Source organism: Salmo salar, chromosome ssa16, assembly GCF_905237065.1.
Source record: "Salmo salar chromosome ssa16, Ssal_v3.1, whole genome shotgun sequence".
Classification (NCBI taxonomy): domain Eukaryota; kingdom Metazoa; phylum Chordata; class Actinopteri; order Salmoniformes; family Salmonidae; genus Salmo; species Salmo salar.
This window is the reverse complement of record NC_059457.1, coordinates 44,170,431-44,196,085: the sequence shown is the minus strand read 5'-3', so window position 1 is coordinate 44,196,085 and position 25,655 is coordinate 44,170,431. Positions and strand designations below refer to the sequence as shown.

The 25,655-nt window shown below is 42.0% G+C and overlaps 1 protein-coding gene across 1 annotated transcript in view; it reads left to right on the top strand.

The window, feature by feature from the left end:
• Positions 1-3,539: 3,539 nt before the first annotated feature.
• Positions 3,540-25,655, top strand: part of LOC123727708 (keratin-associated protein 10-6-like) — a gene marked incomplete at its 5' end in the record, with an annotated part of 35,452 nt that continues 13,336 nt past the window's right edge. The window contains 4 exons of the mRNA XM_045696673.1: positions 3,540-3,553; positions 4,494-4,628; positions 22,614-22,694; positions 25,015-25,190. Coding sequence (XP_045552629.1) covers positions 3,540-3,553; positions 4,494-4,628; positions 22,614-22,694; positions 25,015-25,190 — 406 coding nt within the window. The remainder of the gene's footprint in view (positions 3,554-4,493; positions 4,629-22,613; positions 22,695-25,014; positions 25,191-25,655) is intronic.

The following is a 25,655-nucleotide window of genomic DNA, read 5'->3' as shown; positions in this document are numbered from 1 at the left end:
AGTACATACCAGCTGTTCAGGTACATACTGGCTGTTCTAGTACATACCAGCTGTCAGGTACATACTGGCTGTTCTAGTACATACCAGCTGTTCAGGTACATACTAGCTGTTCGAGTACATACCAGCTGTTCAGGTACATACTGGCTGTTCTAGTACATACCAGCTGTTCAGGTACATACTGGCTGTTCTAGTACATACCAGCTGTTCAGGTACATACTGGCTGATCTAGTACATACCAGCTGTTCAGGTATATACTGGCTGTTCTAGTACATACCAGCTGTCAGGTACATACTGGCTGTTCTAGTACATAGCAGCTGTTCAGGTACATACTATCTGTTCTATTACATACCAGCTGTTCAGGTACATACTGGCTGTTCTAGTACATACCAGCTGTTCAGGTACACACTGGCTGATCTGGTAGATACCAGCTGTTAAAGTACATACTAGCTGTTGTAGTACATATCAACTGATCTAGTACATACCAGCTGTTGTAGTACATAGCAGCTGTTGTAGTACATACCAGCTGTTGTAGTACATACTAGATGTTCTATTACATACTGAGGCTTGAAAGACCCGATGGCTGTTATCTTGAAACGAGCTGTTTGAAACGTATCTCATCAACATATTTTTTATAAACATGCTATTATTATAATGAACTATACCACATGCTTGAAAGAGCCTTTGGCTGATAAATAATAAATAAATAAAACTGTGAAGGACCTCAGCGTTACTCTGGACCCTGATCTCTCTTTTGAAGAACACTTCAAGACTGTTTTAAGGGCATCTTTTTTCCTTCTACGTAACATTGCAAAAATCAGAAACTTTCTGTCCACAAATGATCCAGAAAAATTTATCCATGCTTTTGTTACTTCTAGGTTGGACTACTGCAATGCTCTACTTTCCGGCTACCCGGATAAAGCACTAAATAAACTTCAGTTAGTGCTAAATACGGCTGCTAGAATCCTGACTAGAACCAAAAAATTTGATAATATTACTCCAGTGTTAGCCTCCCTACACTGGCTTCCTGTTAAGGCAAGGGCTGATTTCAAGGTTTTACTGCTAACCTACAAAGCATTACATGGGCTTGCCCCTACCTATCTTTCCGATTTGGTCCTGCTGTACATACCTACACGTACACTACGGTCACAAGACGCAGGCCTCCTAATTGTCCCTAGAATTTCTAAGCAAACAGCTGGAGGCAGGGCTTTCTCCTATAGAGCTCCATTTTTATGGAATAGTCTGCCTACCCATGTGAGAGATGCAGACTCGGTCTCAACCTTTAAGTCTTTACTGAAGACTCATCTCTTCAGTGGGTCCTATGATTGAGTGTAGTCTGGCCCAGGAGTGTGAAGGTGAACGGAAAGGCTCTGGAGCAACGAACCACCCTTGCTGTCTCTGCCTGGCCGGTTCCCCTCGCTCCACTGGGATTCTGTGCCTCTAACCCTATTACAGGGGCTGAGTCACTGGTTTATTGGTGTTCTTCCATGCCGTCCCTAGGAGGGGTGCGTCACTTGAGTGGGTTGAATCACTGACGTGGTCTTCCTGTCTGGGTTGGCACCCCCCCTTGGGTGGTGCCGTGGCGGAGATCTTTGTGGGCTATACTCGGACTTGTCTCAGGATGGTAAGTTGGTGGTTGAAGATATCCCTCTAGTGGTGTGGGGGCTGTGCTTTGGCAAAGTGGGTGGAGTTATATCCTGCCTGTTTGGCCCTGTCCGGGGGTATCGTCGGATGGGGCCACAGTGTCTCCTGACCCCTCCTGTCTCAGTCTCCAGTATTTATGCTGCAGTAGTTTATGTGTCGGGGGGCTAGGGTCAGTCTGTTATATCTGGAGTATTTCTCCTGTCTTATCCGGTGTCCTGTGTGAATTTAAGTATGCTCTCTCAAATTCTCTCTTTCTCTCTTTCTTTCTTTCTCTCTCTCGGAGGACCTGAGCCCTAGGACCATGCCTTAGGACTACCTGACATGATGGCTCCTTGCTGTCCCCAGTCCACCTGGCTGTGCTGCTGCTCCAGTTTCAACTGTTCTGCCTGCGGCTATGGAACCCTGACCTGTTCACCGAACGTGCTACCTGTCCCAGACCTGCTGTTTTCAACTCTCTAGAGACAGCAGGAGCGGTAGAGATACTCTCAATGATCGGCTATGAAAAGCCAACTGACATTTACTCTTGAGGTGCTGACTTGTTGCACCCTCGACAACTGTGATTATTATTATTTGACCATGCTGGTCATGTATGAACATTTGAACATCTTGGCCATGTTCTGTTATAATCTCCACCCGGCACAGCCTGAAGAGGACTGGCCACCCCTCATAGCCTGGTTCCTCTCTAGGTTTCTTCCTGGGTTTTGGCCTTTCTAGGGAGTTTGTCCTAGCCACCGTGCTTCTACATCTGCATTGCTTGCTGTTTGGGGTTTTAGGCTGGGTTTCTGTACAGCACTTTGAGATATCAGCTGATGTAAGAAGGGCTCTATAAACAAATTTGATTTGATTTGATGTCTGGAAACGAGCTGTTTGAAACATATCTCATCAACATATTTTTTATAAACATGCTATTATTATAATGAACTGCACCACATGCTTGAAAGACCCTTTGGCTGATTTCTGGAAATTAGCTGTTTGAGGCATATTTCATAACATATAAACATGCTATCATTAGTGCTCAGTGTTTTTCACCCTGTGGTCTTGATGATAGGTGGACTGTACATAGTGCAAAGCCTTGTCAGTCATTTTGTCATACTGTCAACACAATAACATCTCAGTGAGTGTGACACGACAACATCTCAATCACTGGGTGTTTTTGTCGTCCTTCCCTGTTGATTTCCAACATCTCAATCACTGGGTGTTTTTGCCCTCCTTCCCTGTTGATTTCCAACATCTCAATCACTGGGTGTTTTTGCCCTCCTTCCCTGTTGATTTCCAACATCTCAATCACTGGGTGTTTTTGCCCTCCTTCCCTGTTGATTTCCAACATCTCAATCGCTGGGTGTTTTTTGCCCTCTTCTCCTGTTGATTTCCAACATCTCAATCGCTGGGTGTTTTTTGCCCTCTTCTCCTGTTGATTTCCTGGGTTTTATTTGGGCCTTGAATTTTGTATTATCCTTCTTTCTCCCCCTCTTTCTCTCACCACTGTACATAAAATATGATTTCACATCTATCTACACTATATGTTCTTTGGCACTGCTTTAAATATGTTGTAATGGTACTGTTGTTTGGTTGTTTACCACATGTGGTGGGTGTAGTTAGTGAGGGAATGACCCATCTCTTCCTCCTCTCCTGCAGCCCTCCCTCTCTATCTGATCCAGGCAGAGACTGCCACGGCAGAGACACACTGTTCCCTGTTTTTTCCACTGACAACTGGAAAAACAAAAGAGTGCATGTTGAGCCACAACTGAAAATGTAGGATAGAGAGAAAAACACATAGCCCTTTCCAGACCCACCCTTCCCCCTGCCTCCATTTTCCTCCAATCCCTCTCTCTCTCCACCTTTTCCTGCTTATTTGAAAGTATGTGTGCTTGTGTGCGTGTGTGCATGAATGTGTGTGTGTGTTTATGTTTGTGTATTTGAGGTGTGTAGTTGAGAGTGTGCATTTGATTGCGTGCCACCGGTAACGCTAACCTGAGCACTCTCTGTCCTGGAACAATATCACATGTCACCACAAGTAAATCCAACACCCACCTCAGTGTGCTCCTCAGGCTACTGTAGGGGGTGTGTGTATTGGAAGGCATGAGATATGTTTTGGAGTGTATTACTGTGGAGCAGTGTATGCCAGGGCCAGATAGACGAGCTGTGGAAGGCCAGAGCCAGATAGACGAGCTGTGGAAGGCCAGAGCCAGATAGACGAGCTGTGGAAGGCCAGAGCCAGATAGACGAGCTGTGGTAGGCCAGGGCCAGATAGACGAGCTGTGGAAGGCCAGGGCCAGCTAGACGAGCTGTGGAAGGCCAGGGCCAGATAGACGAGCTGTGGAAGGCCAGGGCCAGATAGACGAGCTGTGGTAGGCCAGGGCCAGATAGACGAGCTGTGGAAGGTCAGGGCCAGATAGATCAGCTGTGAAAGGCCAGGGCCAGATAGACGAATTCAACAGGGGTAGCGTTCTGTTGAATTGCACTTTGCTGCTGTTACTCATGCAACGCTCTGGCTCATTTTGAAAGACATATTTGCAGGTCATATTGAATTTGATAAGGGTAGAATTCTGTTGAATTGCATTCATCGACAATGTTCTCTGTGACTCAGTTTGTAATGGCTGAGCAAGGGGTAAACAATGTTCATACACGCGTATGTATGAGAATATATTTTGATGTTTGCATGCATGCATGCATGTCTGTGTATATAAATGTTGCAAGTGTGAAGAATCATGTGATCTGATGTACTCTGCAGACCAGAAGTGCACCATGGTCTTTAACTAATGCACAACTCTCTTGAGATTTCTCAAACACGCACAAGACATTGTGCAAGGGGCCCTGTGCGTTGAGAAGAACGAAGGAGGGATGGGGTGAAGGTGTGTGTGTGTGTGTGTGTGTGTGTGTGTGTGTGTGTGTGTGTGTGTGTGTGTGTGTGTGTGTGTGTGTGTGTGTGTGTGTGTGTGTGTGTGTGTGTGTGTGTGTGTGTGTGTGTGTGTGTGTGTGTGTACAGAGTGGAGGCGTGAAGCTGGATCAGAAAGACAGAATGTTCCCGGTAATTCTAGAGCTTATTTACAAGCTGGGGAAGAGGGAGGGCTCAGTCAGGGGAGGACAGGCTTTGGAATGGAGGGAGGGAGAGAGCGTGCAAGAGAGAGAGGGGGGGACAGAAAGAGAGAGAAAGACCGAAAGTGTGGGGCGAGAAAGGGAGTTCCACAACAGTGCAGGTTGCAGACATTGCAGGTTGCAGACAGTGCAGGTTGCAGACAGTGCAGGTTACAGACAGTGCAGGTTGCAGACAGTGCAGGTTACAGACAGTGCAGGTTACAGGCAGTGCAGGTTACAGACAGTGCAGGTTACAGACAGTGCAGGTTACAGACAGTGCAGGTTACAGACAGTGCAGGTTACAGACAGTGCATGTTACAGACAGTGCAGGCTACAGACAGTGCAGGCTGCAGACAGTGCAGGTTACAGACAGTGCATGTTACAGACAGTGCAGGCTACAGACAGTGCAGGCTGCAGACAGTGCAGGTTACAGACAGTGCAGGTTACAGACAGTGCAGGCTGCATACAGTGCAGGTTACAGACAGTGCAGGTTACAGACAGTGCAGGTTACAGACAGTGCAGGCTGCTTACAGTGCAGGTTACAGACAGTGCAGGTTACAGACAGTGCAGGTTACAGACAGTGCAGGTTACAGACAGTGCAGGTTGCAGACAGTGCAGGTTACAGACAGTGCAGGTTACAGACAGTGCAGGTTACAGACAGTGCAGGTTGCAGACAGTGCAGGTTACAGACAGTGCAGGTTACAGACAGTGCAGGTTACAGACAGTGCAGGTTACAGACAGTGCAGGTTACAGACAGGGAAGGTTGCAGACAGTGCAGGCTACAGACAGTACAGGTTACGGACAGTGCAGGTTACAGACAGTGCAAGTTGCAGACAGTGCAGGTTACAGACAGTGCAGGTTACAGACAGTGCAGGTTGCAGACAGTGCAGGTTACAGACAGTGCAGGTTACAGACAGTGCAGGCTACAGACAGTGCAGGTTACAGACAGTGCAGGTGACAGACAGTGCAGGCTGTCGGTGTGGCTGTTTGAAGTTCTTTTGCAACTTTTGAAAAATTACAAGGCTGATGCAATTTGCTGTGATCTGGTGAAATGGGGCTTTCTTTTAACAATGAAGAAGGCTGCAAAGCAGAAAAGTCTGTGCACGCTGTCCTTGATGTGGTGAAAATAATAATGAAGTGTCCTTTATGCAACATCTTTTTGAGTGCGAAACCATCACACCTTTTGTATTTTTTTAGCATGGCCTGAGATCCCCTATGGTCAGCTATTGCATGCACTTGCAGTCAGCGAGGAGACTTAAAGCTAGAATCCTAAGTTGCTTCATCAATTTTTGGACTTATAAATTAATGATATGTACCCATTGATTCTTGAAGAATATAACTTATAAATGCCTCATGAACTTAGTTCAACTGTCGTACCCCATCAGAACCCAGAATGTAAGCTTGTTTTACTCCAACAATGTAAACGTAAACAACCACATGGATCAAAACATGTTTAAAACAATAATTTGTTATCTTGTATGATTAGCTCCGTCTATGAATTTGAGAGGGGTTACATTTATCCAGGCCCTTCCCTCAGCTGTTTACCAGAACAGAGGGGTTACATTTATCCAGGCCCTTCCCTCAGCTGTTTACCAGAACAGAGGGTTACATTTATCCAGGCCCTTCCCTCAGCTGTTTACCAGAACAGAGGGTTACATTTATCCAGGCCCTTCCCTCAGCTGTTTACCAGAACAGAGGGTTACATTTATCCAGGCCCTTCCCTCAGCTGTTTACCAGAACAGAGGGTTACATTTATCCAGGCCCTTCCCTCAGCTGTTTACCAGAACAGAGGGTTACATTTATCCAGGCCCTTCCCTCAGCTGTTTACCAGAACAGAGGGTTACATTTATCCAGGCCCTTCCCTCAGCTGTTTACCAGAACAGAGGGTTACATTTATCCAGGCCCTTCCCTCAGCTGTTTACCAGAACAGAGGGTTACATTTATCCAGGCCCTTCCCTCAGCTGTTTACCAGAACAGAGGGTTACATTTATCCAGGCCCTTCCCTCAGCTGTTTACCAGAACAGAGGGTTACATTTATCCAGGCCCTTCCCTCAGCTGTTTACCAGAACAGAGGGGTTACATTTATCCAGGCCCTTCCCTCAGCTGTTTACCAGAACAGAGGGTTACATTTATCCAGGCCCTTCCCTCAGCTGTTTACCAGAACAGAGGGTTACATTTATCCAGGCCCTTCCCTCAGCTGTTTACCAGAACAGAGGGGTTACATTTATCCGGGCCCTTCCCTCAGCTGTTTACCAGAACAGAAGGGTTACATTTATCCAGGCCCTTCCCTCAGCTGTTTACCAGGGTGACAGTTTTATTATTGTTTCAAATGCAGTTTATGAAAGTTCTGAATGCTCATTTAACTTTTTTTTATTTAACCAGGCAAGTCAGTTAAGAACAAATTCTTATTTACAATGACCGCCTACCAGGGAACAGTGGGTTAACTGCCTTGTTCAGGGGCAGAACAACAGATTTTTACCTTGTCAGCTCTGGGATTCGATCCAGCAACCTTTCAGTTACTGGCCCAATGCTCTAAACACTAGGCTACCTGCAGCCCCAGTAAGAATAGCATCATTCACTTTGTTTCCTATTCTAGGGGCATAGTGAGAATGAATACAAATGTATCATCAGCATAGGGTCTCGTTTCTTCTTCTCTTCACTATTAGCCATGTGCGGAATGTCATTCACCTATTTACCTTATAGTCTATAAGCACAGCACAATAATACACATTCCTCATGCTTGCTGTTTAACCTATGGGCTCACTCTAGCAATTATCACCTTCCTGTCTCAACCAATGGGCTTAAATCTTGGGATGTATTTATATGTCAACTTGTTGTTTTTTTAGCAGTTTTTAAACACCATCCACCTTCCCACCACCACCATCTAGAATAACCTCAAGGCCCGTCATTGGAACTTCTTTTCCCTAGCGTTTCGATGCCAGCAGTCCTGCATAGAGCTACCTGCCATCACATCATCTGAATCCGAGGATCTTCCCTCGGAGACTAGACCATTCCCCAAACTATTTAATAAAACGTCATATTGCATTCCAACTTTAATGTTCATTCAGTTAAGCCTGTACTCAATTGAACAATTGAGCATTTTATAAACAGCGTTTGTAGCCTATAACAACTGTAATGCAGGCATCAATGCAGTGGATAGTTAACACTGCTGTGTAAAAAAAAAGAAGTGTTTACATCCTAGGATTTTATTTACAGAGCATAAGACAAAGGAACAAAAAAACATGGTTTATGTGATTGGTTGGTGTTGTTTAAACTAAAAGGCCTGTCTTCCAATATAGGGATTGCATGCTGCAGACAGAGAGAGAGAGAGAGAGAGAGAGAGAGAGAGAGAGAGAGAGAGAGAGAGAGAGAGAGAGAGAGAGAGAGAGAGAGAGAGAGAGAGAGAGAGCAGAGGGCCAAACAAGATGAAACTTCAAAGGGGCCTGCAAATTGTGTCACACCGGGTAGAGATGTGGGGTCAGGGCGACATGTTTTCATGTGTTCTCTCTTTCCTTCTCTCTCTTTCCTTCTCTCTGTCTCTCTCTTTCCCTCTCTGGCTCTCTCTCTCTCTCTCTCTCCCCTCTCTCTGTCTCTCTCTTTCCCCCTCTCTCTGTCTCTCTCTTTCCCTCTCTGGCTCTCTCTCTCTCTTCCCCCTCTCTCTGTCTCTCTCTTTCCTTCTCTCTCTGTCTCTCTCGTTCCTTCTCTCTCTGTCTCTCTTTCCCTCTCTCTCTGACTCTCTCTTCCCCCTCTCTCTGTCTCCCTCTTTCCCCCTCTCTCTGTCTCTCTCTTTCCCTCTCTCTCTGTCTCTCTTCCCCCTCTCTCTGTCTCTCTCTTTCCCTCTCTGGCTCTCTTCCTCTCTCTCTCTTTCCCCCTCTCTCTGTCTCTCTCTTTCCCCCTCACTCTGTCTCTCTCTTTCCCCCTCTCTCTCTCTCTCTCTCTCTCTCTCTTTCCCCCTCCATCTGTCTCTCTCTTTCCCCCTCTCTCGCTCTCCCTCTCTTTCCCCCTCTCTCTGTGTCTCTCTCTTTCCCCCTTTCTCTCTCTCTTTCCTTCTCTCTCTGTCTCTCTCTTTCCGTCTCTCTGTCTCTCTCTTTTCTTCTCTCTCTGTCTCTCTCTTTCCCCCTCTCTCTGTCTCTCTCTTTCCCTCTCTCTCTGTCTCTCTTTCCCCTCTCTCTGTCTCTCTCTTTCCTTCTCTCTCAAATTTCTCAAATTCAAGCTGCTTTATTGGCATGAAAAACATTGTGTTAATATTGCCAAAGCAACAATGTATACAATATACATTGTAATACAATTATAAACAAATAATTATATAAAATGGCAGTAAATAATAATACAAAATTAAATATAAAAATAATAACAATAAAATAGTAGTAAAATAATAGTAAAATAGTAGAATGTAATAAATATAAAAATATAAATATGGAAAATGAATCTATAACTAACTTATAACTAAATAACGGTCAACTTCACCATTACATCAGTACTACAACTACTATCATCATTACCACTACTACTACCACCACCATCCCTAAACTGCTATCATTACCATTACCACCCATACCACTACTATTTGGAATGATAAACAACAATAATAATAGCAATAACAATAATAGTAATAATAAGTAAGTTACTGCTTACTATGCAGATGTTATTATTCAGTGTCCCTCAGGCTATGTCAGGCAAATACATATTTGGCTGCAAAAGGAGCCATTGCTCCTTCGCCCATGAGTATTTTTAGTTTTTCCTCTGGGTTTAATAAATTCAAATTTGGAATAAATGTAGTCATTTCTGTGAATAAGGAATCTCTTTGTGAGGAATATTTATCACAGTAAAGGAGAAAGTGCATCTCTGTCTCTACTTCCCCTGTCGTGCAGTGACCACATACACGCTCCTCTTTGGGTAGCCATGTCTTTTTATGTCTGCCGGTTTCTATTGCCAATCGGTGGTCACTCAGCCTGTACTTGGTAAGGATCTGTCTCTGCTTCGTATCTCTGACAGAGTAGAGATAATCAGCCAATTCATATTCTCTGTTTAGGGTCAGATAGCAATTTAGTTGGCTTTGGGATTTTGTTTCGTTTTTCCAATGTTGTAAATATGAGTCCTTTGATTGGTTCATGATTTTGTTTATTTGAATTCTTTCTTTTGAAGCAGTGCTGGTGTCAGCTTGGTTGGTGAGGTCCAACACCAGCTGACTGAGAGGGCTCGTTTCTGGGCTCAGCTCTTGGGTTTGAAGTGCTTTAAATTGCAGACTTGAATTTGGACTTGAATTTAGATGTAGCCAAAATTTTTATGATCTTTTCTGTATTTTCATTATTACTGGAAAGCGGCCCAATTCTGCCCTACATGCATTAGTTGGTGTATTTCTCTGGACTTGTAGGATTTCCCGACAGAATTCTGCATGTAGGGCTTCAATTGGATGTTTGTCCCACATTTTAAAGTCCAGTTTATTGAGTGGCCCCCTAACCTCACTCCGTAAAGAGCTATTGGTAGGATTACACTGTCAAATATTTTCATCCAAATTGTAATTGGGATGTTGATTTTGAATAATTTCATTTTTATTGCATACAATGCTCTGCGGGCTTTTTCTTTGAGTGCATTCACTGCCATATTAAAGTTTCCCGATGCAGATATGGTCAGACCAAGGTAGGTGTAATTTTTAGTGTGTTCAATGATGGTGTTGTTCAGGATGAATTTATATTTGTGTTTCTGACATCTGTTTTTTTGTTGGAAAATCATGATTTTCATTTTTGGGAAATTTACTGCCAGGGCCCAATTATAGCAATATTGCTGTAGAATACTAATGTTCTGTTGAAGACCTTCTTTGGTTGGTGATAGAAGTACCAAGTCATCAGCATATAGCAGGAGTCCTGGGGCTGGAGAATGGTCCAACATGTCTGCTAATTCATTGACATAAATGTTGAAAATGTTTGGACTCAAACTGCAGCCTTGTCTCACACCTCGACATTGTGAAAATAATTCTGTTCTTTGGTTTTTGATTTTTATTGCACATTTGTTTTCTGTGTACATACATTTTATTAAGTCATACACCTTACCACCAAGCCCAATTTGGAGAATTTTGTTGAATAGCCCTTCGTGCCAAATAGAATCAAATGCTTTTTTAAAGTCAATAAAGCAAGCAAAGATTTTGTCCTCTTTTTTTTGGTGGACGTGTTTAGTAGTGCAATGGTTAGGGAGAAAGACAATTTTACATTTACTTATTACATTTTTTTCTTGAAGAAAGGTTTGAATTCTTGAATTCAAAATGCTACAGAAAACCTTTCCCAAGTTACTGTTTACGCAAATTCCCCTGTAATTATTGGGGTCTGATTTGTCTCCATTTTTGTGGATAGGGGAGATGAGCCCCTGGTTCCAGACATCAGGGAAGCAGCCAGAAGTTAAAACCATGTTGAACAATTTAAGCACAGCATTTTTAACTCAGGTGTGCTGTTTTTCAGCATTTCATTTCTGATGTTGTCTAGACCACAAGCCTTCTTTGATTTAATAGATTTGAGCTTTTCATTTAGTTCTTGTGGGGTTATTGGGTATTCTAATGGATTTTGGTTGTTTTTAATGACTGATTCAAGGATGTTCAATTTTTCTTTAATTTCTAATTGGTTCTGTTCTAAGTCTTTTTGTGGGATGTTTTTGTATTGATTATCAAAATAAGTTTTCCAAATTCCTACATCTTGTATGACTAATTCTTGTGGCTTTGTTGTGCTTAAATTGTTCCACATGTCCCAGAACTGATTTTTGTCAATTGCGTTTTCAATTTCATTAAGTGTCTTGTTGGTATAATTCAATTTCTTGCGTTTCAGTGTTTGTTTATACTGTTTCAGAGTTTCAAAGTATTCATATCGTAGCTCTGGGTTGTTTTGCTGCTTATGTTTTTCATTTGACATTTGTCTTAGGTGTTTTCTAATTGTTTTACATTCATTATCAAACCATTTATCAGAAACATTTTGTTTTTTGTTTCTGATGTTGCATTTCTTTGGTTTTCTCAAATTTGCTTTCGATGCTGCTTTTTGGAATATGCAGTTGATGTTTTGAGTAGCCGAATTGACACCATCTTTATTGTTTTGGTATTGTGAGTTATTGAAAAACTGTATAGAGTTCATCATTTCATTTGAGTTCAACATTTCAATGAATCTCTCTGCACTGTTTGGAGCCCATCTGTACGATTGGTTTATGTTGTAGAGTTTATTGGGCTGTTTTTTTGAATGAGTATTGTCGGTTAATTTCTTCAGAAACACGTTGATCTGACTGTGATCTGACAATGGTGTCTGTGGTCTGACAGTGAATGCACTAATGGAGGAGGGGTCAATGTCAGTGATGGCATAATCGACTACACTTGTCCCAAGAGCTGAGCAGTAAGTAGTTTCTGAGATGATTTCAGCTTCTGCTTTTAGGGTAGCAAATCTATTCTCAAAAGCCTGGAGGCTTGAATCATTGCCTTGTATCAATACAGTTCCATTATTATATGAGTTTACTGTTTGATACGTGTTGCTCTGGTCAGCTTCTTCAAAAATGCTGATCTGACATCCTTGGCTGATGTCTCTCTTTTTTTAGAAAGGGAAATGGTTGCAAATAACCCTTTTCCATATGTGCCCTCGTTTGGTATTAACAATTTAATTTGCTCTTGTTTTGCAACTTGTAAGATCTGCAAACAGGCATTCATGGTTCTGTCTCTGTTTGGATGTCTGGTGGGTAAACCATTTCCATAGCAACGCTGGTGATGTTGGCTACAATGTTGCAATCGAAGCGTTGGTTCTTGTATTATTGTCTCTTGTGTCTTTAGAGGACTGTTTCACTTTGATGTCCTTTTTCTTCTGTCCTTATTTTGTCTTTCTTTTCTTCTGTTAACTTGATATTCTTTGTTATTCTTTGTTAGCTAGCTAGCTTCTTCCAGGAGAGTCCCTAGCAACTGCTTAACAACTAGTAAACAATTCAGCTAGCTAAGATAACTACAATTTTTTTGAAGAATAGTTACTTTTTCAAAAGCCCATCTTCGTTTGTTGCTTGTTTTGTCTCCTATTCAGTCTTGCAGTTTTCTTTTGCTTTTTTCTGATGTACTTCACTCTAAAAACCATGTAAATTTCAATATTTGTAGGAGCTCATTTTTTCAGCAGCTGCTGCTCAAATTTTCAATTTTTGCCTCTCTCGCTCTCTTTCCCCCTCTCTCTCTCTTTCCCCCTCTCTCTCTCTTTCCCCCTCTCTCTCTGTGTCTCTCTCTTTCTAGTCTGCACAACAACCTTTGCAATTTCCTTGAAATCTATTTCACAAGAACTGGGAAGACAAAGGATCAAAGTTAGCTCATGAGCTTATGAGGCCCTGTTACATAATGGTATGCACATTTTCCTATTCTCCACTTTCCTATCCTACTCCTGCATGTATCTCGGTCAAAGCATGAGTGCTTAGTAATACAATAGCCTGACCTTATGTAGGCTAGTCCTTTCACTTAACGGTGACCACAAATAATTGATTGCGTCATAGGAGCCTCATCAGGTCCCTCTTCTTTGGCCCGTAGAATAGCCTGTTCAAATCACTTAACGTAGATGAGTGACATTAAAGTCAAAGGACCTCGTTGGTTAAATGAATGTTAGCTATGAACACTCGAGAGACTATGTAACTGTTTAGAAATAGTCCCGCTAGATCATGTTCGCAGGCACAGTGTTGCAGGCACAGTGTTGCAGCCAAGCGTCAGTGGACAGAGTTCAGTTCCTCTGTTTTACTCTCCTTTATTGGACGGCCCTGCAGGGGCTGCAAGCCAACTGGCTTCTGTGCTGTTGACAGTTTTTCCTCCTTCACTCTCGATTGGGAGTCACTGTTTTTCTTCTCAGAACATGTGTATACAGTTGTGGCCCAGTTTGAATATTTAAATCACAGATCTGAGAGATGGTTGGAACTTTGCATTCACTTATCAGATCAGTGTTACGCCAAGAAGAAAGGGTTCAATTACAAATATTCCAACAGGGCCTGTTTTCATTTAAGGACATCTCAATACTTAAGTTGTTTGTGGTAACGGAAAGGAAGGAAGGAAAGAAGGAAGGACGATTTTAAGTATTTTACTAGGCGCTACGTGTTCTTTTCAGGACAGCTTACTACTTGAAGTTGTTTGTGTTCTGCAGGTATCACAACAGCTAACTGGCACTGACAGCCTAAAGCATGGGTGAACTCTGTGTGGACATTCAGCATAATATTTGTAGAGGTGATGACACACAGGATGGCTGTGGTGTTCCCAGGCAGAGAGACTGGAGACAGGCGAACAACTAGTAACAAAGCAAATAATGTTTCAATATCAGAATCATAAGCAACAAGTTAACTTAGATGTAAAGTCCCCTATGTTATTTAACTAGGCAAGGCGTGGTTCTGGTACCGGTTCAGACTGACCTTGTCTCTTAGAAATCGATCTGTGGACACGGTAGATGGAACTGGCTTGCATTGAGTGATTGCCCGTTCCCACGGACACAGTAGTATATTTTCTGAGCCTGTGTGACATAGTATGTGAAATCTGAAACCACGAACCTGGAATGTCCCTTCTACCATTTAATTCGCTCTTCGGACTGTCCCTCAACTCCTTGCTGAACTCTACATCACAACCACTGACAAAGCACATGCCTGCAATCCTTACATCGTAGCGTAGCAGGAAAGAGGGGTTTCATCACCGTAGCACATTCAGAGATAGATTTATAGCCATTAATCTAAATGAATTCATAAATTTTAAACATAAAATACTTTGTTTGTCAAAGACAGACAAGATTCATATGAAATAAAAGGTGAGTTCCTAATGAATTCAGGACGCCAAGTTCTGTGAGACGTTGACAGTAATGGGGGCAGACATTTTGATCAAGTGAGACCTTTAGAAAATATGCACATTTTCTCCAACACTAAACATTCAAATATGTATTTTACAGATATAAGGAAGGTGAAATCTTATACTTAGTCATTTTATAATTTGATTATACAATATTTAGAAAGCATATAAGTCATTTAAAGCCTTATTCATCCAGTTTTGTTGAGTAGGAAATACATCATATAAAATATTTCATATTTTATCATATTTGCACTGTGTACTTGAGCTTGTGTTCTCAAAAGTGACTACGCCTCAGCAATGTATACAACAATGTACCAGCAAGGGAAATTTGAACCTTTCTTGGGGTATGCAGCATTACTAGTTATTGTTTATGACACTCTCATGATAAATTATTACTTTTGAGGATCACCTAGATTACATTTTCGATTACATTTAATTACATTTAACTGGTTTTAAGGAGAAAAGTTGCTGTTCGGTGCAATTCATTGCATAGATTTTAGAATGTCCTCAGCAAGCACATAATTCTGTATCGATTTACTATATTTTATGGACACTGTCTGTCACTTTTATCGATCAAGCAAATGCATTCAAATGTGAAGTTGGCTGTAAATGTTTATTTTGTATTAAAGTCACTGTGTTGTCTTAATTAGGCCACTAATGCAAGAAAACAGACAGGGAGGGACTACCACTGAGTGCCCTAATGAACACAACGCTTCCAGAAAGATACTATCTACTGCCGGGGGAGAATCTATAACATGCATGGTAACAGCCCCTCGTTTTCTTCAGGTCAGAAGTCAAACCTGACCAAGGCCCATGTCACACGTACCACGCGCGAATATGTGTGGTCTGGGCTCCCAGGGAGGTGTGAATTCAGCCTAGCTTGTGTTAGAGACTAACTTCAAGCATCGGCTGTCAGAGCAGCTTACCGATCGCTGAAGCTGTACACAGCCCATCTGTAAATATCCCATCCAACCAACTACCTACCTCATCCCCATATTTGTTTTAGTTTTTTCTGCTCTTTTGCACACCAGTATTTCTACTTGCACATCCTCATCTGCATATCTATCACTCCAGTGTTAATTGCTAAATTGTAATTACTTCGCCACTATGACCTATTTATTGCCTTACCTCATTACATCATTTGCACACAATGTATACAGATTTTCTATTGTGTTATTGACTGTACGTTTGTTTATCCCATGTTTAACTCTGTGTTGTTGTTTGTGTCGAACTGCTTTGCTTTATCTTGGCCAGGTCGCAGTTGTAAATGAGAACTTGTTCTCAACTGGCCTACCTGGTTAAATAAAGGTAAAATAAAAATAAATAAAAAAATAAAAAATAAAAAGAGAGCAACCCAGCTAACAACAAACGTTCCCACATCTTAAGAGAATGGTCCCTTAAGAGTCTCATTAGGTCATCAATATAAGATATTAATGTTCTAGACACGTTTCATAGAGAGATAGAGAGTGAGAGAGAAAGAGAGAGCGTTGTGACATTTGACGTTCAGATCTTGGTAGTGCCAGTTTTAACATAGTAGTTGATACACTGATGCCATCCAGTTCATCAAGCTGTCTGGTGTTTCTCTGACATTATCAAAGGGTCAGTGTCAGTGAGTGAAGCTGTAATTCAGGTTAGCACAGCCTGACCTGGATACATCTATATCGGACAAGTTTATTGGTCCGGGGGCCCACTGACCAATGAGGCTGCTGAGTGGTGAACTCACTTTCTGAAATGACAAGTTATGGGCTATGTCTCCTGCTGCATACCTTTGCTGCAGTGTCACTAGATTTCAATAGCTATACACCCCCCCTCCCTTCCCCATGCATGGTACATGTCTCTGGCACACCTTCTCCAGGACTCCCCTCTGTTTAATTCAGGTTTATAAGGGAAATATTCAAGTTTGTAAGACTTTACAGTACTGTAAAGTTGTGCTCTCCCGAGTCAAACATAGTCAATGCCTTATAACTTAAAATTCCGCACATAAATGTCCCACCTTACAATGTTTGTCTTTAGTTGCCAAGAGGTTCATTTGGAATATGGTGCCAAGTTTTGATGCGGACCTTAGTGGGGTATTTTCAAATAAAACTGCAGTCAACATCGAATTAGGTTCGAATCTAAAGCCTCCAGAATCCAACATTATTAATTCATGAATGTCATTTATTTACCCCCATCAAAAGCCAGTTACTAAGATTAGCTATAGACCTTCACATGCTGCTGTTTTTCATTTACTGTAAAACGCCTGCACACCCAGTGACAGTGGTTTCACTATAATTATAGACCGACAGAGAATGGGGAAATCTCAAATGCACACAAGGACATGTCCTATGGCAGCAGCAGCTGCAGAAAGACTGTCGATGTATGGCCTGGGAAACCCCGGCGCTGCTGTGCTAACGCTGCAGTGCGCGACTCCCCCATCTGTCTGTCAGTCTCTCAAGAGTTGGGGCGCTGCGCAGCAAACGAGGTGCCAGCTGGTCTGGCGAGACCGAAAACGGGCAAAATTGGCTGGGGGAGCGTCAGTGTGCCTTGTCAGGGACAAACCATAGCCTAACGATAAACTATATTTTTAATTAAGCCATCCAGATATTTTGTTTAGGACAGCTTAGAACAGCTTGCATGCGTCTAAAGAATATTGAAACACAAGTGGTCAACGTGAAAGTTTAGGTATTGAATCAGTGCAGATTGTCTAGACTATTGTTACAGAAATAATTATACATTTAATACTAGGCATGGTCTAGGGCTATTTGAGAAAGGAATTAGATAAATCAATTACCCCTGGCATGGTGCACAAATTTAATTATCTTTAATTAGCCTACCTTCTTTAATAAAAAATGTGATTTAATCGAAAATGTTTTCATCAAAATAAAATCATGTTGCATGATGATAAGCAGTTATATATTCGTGCAAGAAAAAATAAGATAATGCAACAACTTGATTGTGCTTAATTCTTATGGAAACAAAAGTTACCGTTTTGCATTTTGGACATGCACAATCAACTGTTGAAAATATTTATCCAAAATGTATTTGCAGTAGGCTATACTCAGTGCTCTCTCTTCATGCTTTAAGTGTGAGCTGTGCGCACAGTACAGTAGGCTGCACCCAAAATCGTATGATGCACAATGCAAGGTAATAGAGTCGTGACTGCCAAATAGTAATTTCGACCACGTAATGCTTAATGTGGTGGCTTGTAAGATATTACCTGCTGGTATGCTGAAACCTGCACCGTTGATCATGGTATGATGGACTAATCAATGCTGAAACCTGCACCGTTGATCATGGTATGATGGGCTAATCAATGATGAAACCTATACAGTTGATAATGGTATGATGGGCTAATCAATGCTGAAACCTATACAGTTGATAATGGTATGATGGGCTAATCAATGCTGAAACCTATAGAGTTGATAATGGTATGATGGGCTAATCAATGCTGAAACCTATACAGTTGATAATGGTATGATGGACTAATCAATGCTGAAACCTATACAGTTGATCATGGTATGATGGGCTAATCAATGCTGAAACCTATACAGTTGATAATGGTATGATGGGCTAATCAATGCTGAAACCTATACAGTTGATAATGGTATGATGGACTAATCAATGCTGAAACCTATACAGTTGATAATGGTATGATGGGCTAATCAATGCTGAAACCTATACAGTTGATAATGGTATGATGGACTAATCAATGCTGAAACCTATACAGTTGATAATGGTATGATGGGCTAATCAATGCTGAAACCTATACAGTTGATAATGGTATGATGGGCTAATCAATGCTGAAACCTATACAGTTGATAATGGTATGATGGACTAATCAATGCTGAAACCTATACAGTTGATAATGGTATGATGGACTAATCAATGCTGAAACCTATACAGTTGATAATGGTATGATGGGCTAATCAATGCTGAAACCTATACAGTTGATAATGGTATGATGGGCTAATCAATGCTGAAACCTATACAGTTGGTAATGGTATGATGGACTAATCAATGCTGAAACCTATACAGTTGATAATGGTATGATGGGCTAATCAATGCTGAAACCTATACTGTTGATAATGGTATGATGGGCTAATCAATGCTGAAACCTATACAGTTGATAATGGTATGATGGGCTAATCAATGCTGAAACCTATACAGTTGATAATGGTATGATGGGCTAATCAATGCTGAAACCTGCACAGTTGATGATGAAAATGGTTATGACTTGGATGCCTTCTAGAAATAATCCATACATCATCATTATAGACGTGAAGCTGACAGAGAATTAGAACTGTTTTTTGACTCCTCACTGAATTGGTCATGGATAAAAATAAAGGCCACTGCAAACCACGTGGAACTGTCTCTATCACAGTTGCACTGACTAGAATTTTGGACTGACACACTGTATAGTAGATTCTGTCATGTAGTCTCTCCTATATGATCATAAACATTGCACATGTTCTATTTGGTAAGGTGAGCAAACATCTGCTGCTAAGCCTGGGGTGACAGGCAGCCTAGTGGTTAGAACGCTGGACTAGTAACCCAAAGGTTGCAATATCAAATCCCTGAGCTGAAAAAGTACAAATCTGTCGCTCTACCCCTGAACAAGGCATCACTGTTCCTAGGCCGTCATTGAAAATAAGAATTTGTTCTTAACTGACTTGCCTAGTTAAATAAAGGTAAAAAATAAAATTGTCTTCCAATAAATTTTGTTGTTTCAGTCACCTTTTTGCTATCCCGTCAGTCACACACTTTCATTGGGACAGAATGGTGTCTCTCTGCAGAGGTATGTCATGGCATGTGACCCCTGGGGCTTGTTATCCTCGTCAGGTCATCAGTGGTTATATAAGTCCCCCAGGAGTGTATGTGATTAGGGGGGGGGGGGGGGCTGACTTTGTCCTAGAGGACTCGGAGCCTATAGCGTGAACCACTCCCCTTCTTCCCTCCATTTTGAACATTCCCAACCCCACATATCAGGCCAGGCTGCATGGAAAGTGGGGGTATTTGCCTCATGCTTTGCTAAAGCTGTCCATCTTCTTCAGACTCCATGAGGGCTAAATGCTAGCTGCTGGCAATTTATTTTGTTTTCATTGCTCGTTACGGCAGACAGGATGTTTACTAACTTTTAGTCTGTATTATTATACGTTTTTTGAGTAAATGCAATGGATGTGGAAGAAGACATCAGTATCAGTGCATTTCTGTCTGTGTGAACCTGACCTATACAGTAAATACTGATATTTGTCACCCACTGACAGACATTACTGCAGCACAGGGACCCTGGTGTCTTTTTTGATTTCTTCCTTTGTTTGTGACACTGTGACGTTTCACTATGAGTCCTGAGAACTGAGAGAGACCCAGATTCCTGCAGGATGAGGAGGAACAACGAGAGAGGAGGTCACCTTTCTGGAGGATGAGTAGCCTAACCTTGATTCTACACCCCTTTCTTCAGACTCTATTCTATTCTTTCTCTCTTCTTTTTCTCTCCCTTCCTTGGCCCCCGTGTTGTATATTGTCCCTGTGATGTGAATGCTGCTCTGCCGGGGCATTCCCAACAACTTACCCACTGTTCTTACCGCCAGCTCTGCACAATACCCCTTTGTCATATGAGCAGTGGTCACTTCCACTCACAGACCTCTCCCCTGACCCCCCCTATGAGTGACTAAATGTTACACGCCAAATCCTCTGACAAATGGCTTTCTGGGAAAAACATGCATAAAATAGGGCACAATGCAAAATGATGTATCTGTAATGAGGACAATGGACTACAAATTGGGATTGGTAATTGTTTTTTATGAATGAATCAAACAGTTAATCTTATCTTAGTAGTTATTATTTATTGTGTCATTGTGAACATCGATTGAATAGACTTGTTGCAATGTTATCTGTGGGAATATGCTCCAATCAAAGTCTAGTAATCTGTGGATTGCATATTTTGCACTTCTTGAAATCATAATGCCTTTTTATCTAATAAATATTCCCCAAATTTGAAATACAGCGGCCATTCAACTGTGCATACCAACATTTTATTACACGCTGTCCCACACGAACATCCAAACATCTTATATGGCTCGTCTCCTGAGTCTATAATAAGACACGGTATCATTCAGGTTCATGTGAATGCGATCCAAACTCAGAATGTTTCAAGGTAAAGGTCATTCCCCCCGGAGCTTTCACACAACCGGTACAGAGGTTCGGTTTTCTAGGAAATGAGGCCCTGTTGGCTTGCAGCTCTTCTCTCCCTCACCCTCACCCTCTGGCTCTGGACCAATGCCTGGTGAGAGAGAGACAGCTGAGACACTACAAAGCAGGATCAAGGAGTTAGCCAGCTAACTTGCCTAAATATTCTGAAAAAAAAAAAATTAAATGAAAGAGAAACTTGAAAGAGGCATGGTCTAATTCACTCAACCATCAAAAACACATATCAAAGTTTAGCGTTGAAAATGAACCATCCAGTCGGTAGTTATTTCTGTTTGTTTATCAGAGTTAGCTGGCTAACTCATTGATCCTGCTTTATAGTACAGCTCTTCAGAAAGGACAGAGGAGGACGAGCTTGTTCACCTCTTCCACCCACTACTTTAATTGGTGTTGTTGGGGTTGTTTATGTAATAAGACACTCACACACTCTCTCTCTCTCACACACACACACACACACACACACACACACACATGTGCTGGTCAACAGATAAGAGCATTCCCACTGAGATGAGAGAATGATATGGCAGAGGAGTGGGTTTCAGGTTCTTTCCGTTTACTCCTTCACTCACTACTGTAGCACACTGTCCCTCAGTATCCCTAACCCCTCTCCTGCCCGCGCACCCCTTTAAAGGGCCAATCAGCAGTTGAAACAATAACAAAGCATATTCCCCGCCACTGTTTCGGTAAAAAGCTGAGGGATGGGGCTGGAAAAATGTAATCACACTCAAATTCATAGGCAGAGCTATGGATGCAAGGACTGACCATCCATGACATAAACGTTATAGTTTTAACCATGTTTTGAGGTTCTACAGTGTTTGTTTACATTTACATTGTTTACAAACATTGGAGTAAAACAAACTTATATTTTGGGTTCTGACGGGGTACGCCAGTTAAACTAAGCTAATTTAGAATCACTAAGTTATATTCTTCATGTCACACCCTGACCTGAGAGAGCCTTTTTATGTCTCTATTTAGGTTCGGTCAGGGTGTGATTTGGGTGGGCATTCTATGTCCTTTTTTCTATGTTTTTGTATTTCTTTGTTTTGGCCTGGTATGGCTCTCAATCAGGGACAGCTGTACATCGTTGTCGTTGATTGGGAGTCATACTTAAGCAGCCTGTTTTCCTTTGGGGTTTTGTGGGTAGTTGTATTCTGTCTTGTGTGTGTTTACCTGGCAGAACTGTTGGTTTTCGTGTTTGTTTTAAAGTGTTTCATTAAATATAATTATGACCACTTACCACGCTGCATCTTGGTCCCCTCTTCCAGACGATCGTTACACTTCAAGAATCAATGGGTACATATTATTAATTTATAAGTCCAGAAATGGATTTAGCAACTGCTGATTGTCCCTTTAAGGAAAAGGATTAGGGTTATGTGGAACACTCAATTGAGTTCTTGGGAAAGACACTCGCTTTCAAATGTATTTCTATACAGCTCTATTGAAGTTTCAATATCCTCTCTTGGCACACTTTTGGTGCATGTAATTAAAAATCTAATCTGAAAACCTCAACTCAAACATCTTGTTGTACATTGCGTTAAAACAAATTGTCCTTAGAGCAGTTCCACTGGGCACAGACATCAATTAAACGTCTATTCCACATTGGTTCAACGTAATTTAATTGAAATTCAAACAGTGTGTGCTCAGTGGGTTCTGTAGATTATTAATATGTGCAAGGGTGTGTGAATATACTTCAGTTAGTTCTCATCGGAGAGCTTCCCTGTTTTGTTCCCAGTTCCTTTTGGGGTAATCCTGTCTCTCTGCAGTCTGCACAAGTCTTTGATAGAGATGCTGGGTTACTGGGAATGTAGAAAGGGAGGGGACTGTCTCCCTGGTTTATGGGCTTTCTTCTGTGGGAATTTTCAGCTAGGATTCTCAGGAAATACGTCTTTCATCAACGCACAAACAGTGTGTGTGTGTGTGTGTGTGTGTGTGTGTGTGTGTGTGTGTGTGTGTGTGTGTGTGTGTGTGTGTGTGTGTGTGTGTGTGTGTGTGTGTGAGAGAGAGTCTTATTACACATACAACCCCATTTGTTTCCGCCCAAACACGCCCTTAGGGTGCATTATTCACTGTACATTACTGCAGAAGTCTCTTTTTTCTCAAGAAAGCCAACTTCCATGTAACATATCTAAGTCCAGCTGTGGTAACAGCACATTATGATTAGATTCAAACATGCAGTCCATTACATTTATCAAGAATATCTAAATGTAACTTAAAATATATCATTAACTTCTGCTGTATTCTGTTTAAAATGCTTTAGTTGTAATAAGAGTTGTTGAAGAGTTGGCGAAAGGACCCTTACTTCCAAAGTGAACCCTTTCTACCTGAATCTAACATTGGGACTTGGGACACAGTTTTCTCTGAGCAGCATAAAGTATGGAAATGACAAGAGTGCATTTGAGGTCAAGGCCGCAAGACCTCTCCCAAGAATTTCCCAACCAATGTTTATGTTCTTTTGATTTGCAAAAACATATCAGCTCAGATGTTCAAACACACAAGACCCTGTGTCAAAGATTAGGGTTTTTGTGTACAATACGTACAGTGAATTCGTAGTCTCATGAAAGCCCTGAGTCCGACTGTGCACGGCTGATCCTATTTACCTCACATAACCTCACCCTATCTAACCCATTGCTGGCAAACACACACACACACACACACAGTCTCCCCAATGAAGCTGCCTAGTCATTTGAGTGCACCCTTAAAGGGATAGTTTACCAAGATTACAAAGTTACATATTGTTTTCCTTACCCTGTAAGCAGTCTATGGACAAGGTATGACAGCAATCTATGCTTTGGTTTAGTTTCTCTGGCATGGTTTCCACATGTTAACGTTTTAGCATTTGTGGCACAAATCCAATTCAAGTCATGGGACCAATATTATCATTTATCGCGCATCATGTTCCTCTATTTCTCCTATTTTGTGTGTATGTATTGATGTAGGCTATGTGTGCCTGTCCTTAATGGTTTGTGCCTATTCATGTTCTGTATTATGTCATGTGTTATGTTTTGTGTGGACCCCAGGAAGAGAAGCTGCTGCTTTTGCAAAAGCTAATGGGCCTCCTAATAAAATACCAAATACCAAATAATCTATAAATTACTTTGTTGAGCTTCACAATCAATTTTAGATACAAAAATGCTCATATCAGTCCCATGACTTGAACGGGATTTGTGCCACAAATGGTGGAAGTGGAAATGCCAGGGAAACTAAACCAATGCATGGGTTGCTGTCATGTCTTGTCCAAAGAGTGCTTACAGGGTAAGGAAACCAAAATGTAATTGGTTAATTTGGGTGACCTATCCCTTTAAGAGGCTTTCTTCCTTTATAGTGATGTCTCACCCACTGTTGAGAATACGATTGCTTAGCTCACCTTAAAGTACCTCCAACTGCAAAAAGCTGAATGATCTTATTATATCTCTACCTTTGTCGGAGGCCAGGTTTTCTCTGTATGTGGACTGTATGTGAAGTATGCTAATGACATTGGTCTACTGAGTAAAGTTGCTGTTTTGAGTTCAAATAGTAAGATTCAGTGACATAACACTCGTTATATGCATAAACCTGTGTCCAGTGCTGTATTTGTCTAGTGCAAGGCAAGCAGAAAAATCAAGCAAATCAACAGCATGCTTAACTGTTATGCGTCAAACATGTCAGCTTTCAAGGATTTAGCATGTGTGCTATGCTAGCTGTAACATTCAACTAGACTGGCTATACCTGGCCTCAGTATTTCTGTTCCTAGCATAGTCAGAACATCCATGTGATGCTAGGCTAGCTGCTTGCATCAATTGCCATCTGGTAGCAGCCTGTAGTTTCCTGTTTTCCTCGTATTGTTTGCTCAAGGTAGCGCTAATGACGGTCAATTAGCATTAGCAAAGCTCCCAGAATGGACTGTCTGGCCTGAAAGCATCTATTTCAGTACGGTAATCTAACAGTGGTGGGAGGAGCAGGTGGGAGATTCCCCAGTCTTTCACAGCCCTTAGGAAAGCCCTCCCCGGGTATTATTAGCCTCAGTGTTCTGGTGAAATTAGATCCCCGCTAAAAGCATTAACTGACTCCTCACGCTTAGCCTAGCTTAACACTGATGAACTGGTGTGGCTAAAGTGTTTGTCCCACTGTTAGCTCCTCTCGGCAGCAATTGCAGCATTCAAGTATTTTCCCACGTGCTGTTTCTGCTTGGCTTCTTCTGAAGTTAGCTAGGGAAGTGATTTATTGGAGTTGTACAAGGTTGGACTGTTGACAGCTCTGGGAAATATTCCCGTTGCAGTGCCTTAGCCGCTAAAGCACTGGCCAACCGCTGCCCATATGGCAGCTGGAAGCTTTATGTGTGTGTGTGTGTGTGTGTGTGTGTGTGTGTGTGTGTGTGTGTGTGTGTGTGTGTGTGTGTGTGTGTGTGTGTGTGTGTGTGTGTGTGTGTGTGTGTGTGTGTGTGTGTGTGTGTGTGTGTGTGTGTGTGTGTGTGTGTGTGTGTGTGTGTGTGTGTGTGTGTGTGTGTGTGGGAAAGTGGACACACAGCATTCCCCCGTATCAAATGTTGCATCCTATGTTACCCTGCAGACAACAATGCAAAGCCTATATTTATTCAACACAAATTACTTTCAGACTTATTGATGAACAATACTTGTGTCTTCAACTCATTAAGTCTCACTGAGCATTGAGTTAGTTCAACTTTCTATGAACCTCTCCTGGTAAATTACTGTCCCTCTATTACTTCCTATGCATCTTTTCTAAACAATGACAAGTACTGAGCCACTCCGCACTCTTGGCTGAAGCATGGCTCTGCCTGCACTGAAGTACCTCAACATGTCTGTCAGCCATTTTGAGCTGCCCGCTCAAGTGTTCCCCACAGGGTCGCCCAGGGGTCACAAGTGTTGCTTCGTGACCCACAAAGAACTTGTCTCACGGCTCACTTCCTGGGCAGAGGGGAGTAGGAGGGTGGAGGGAGGGAGGGTTAGAGGGG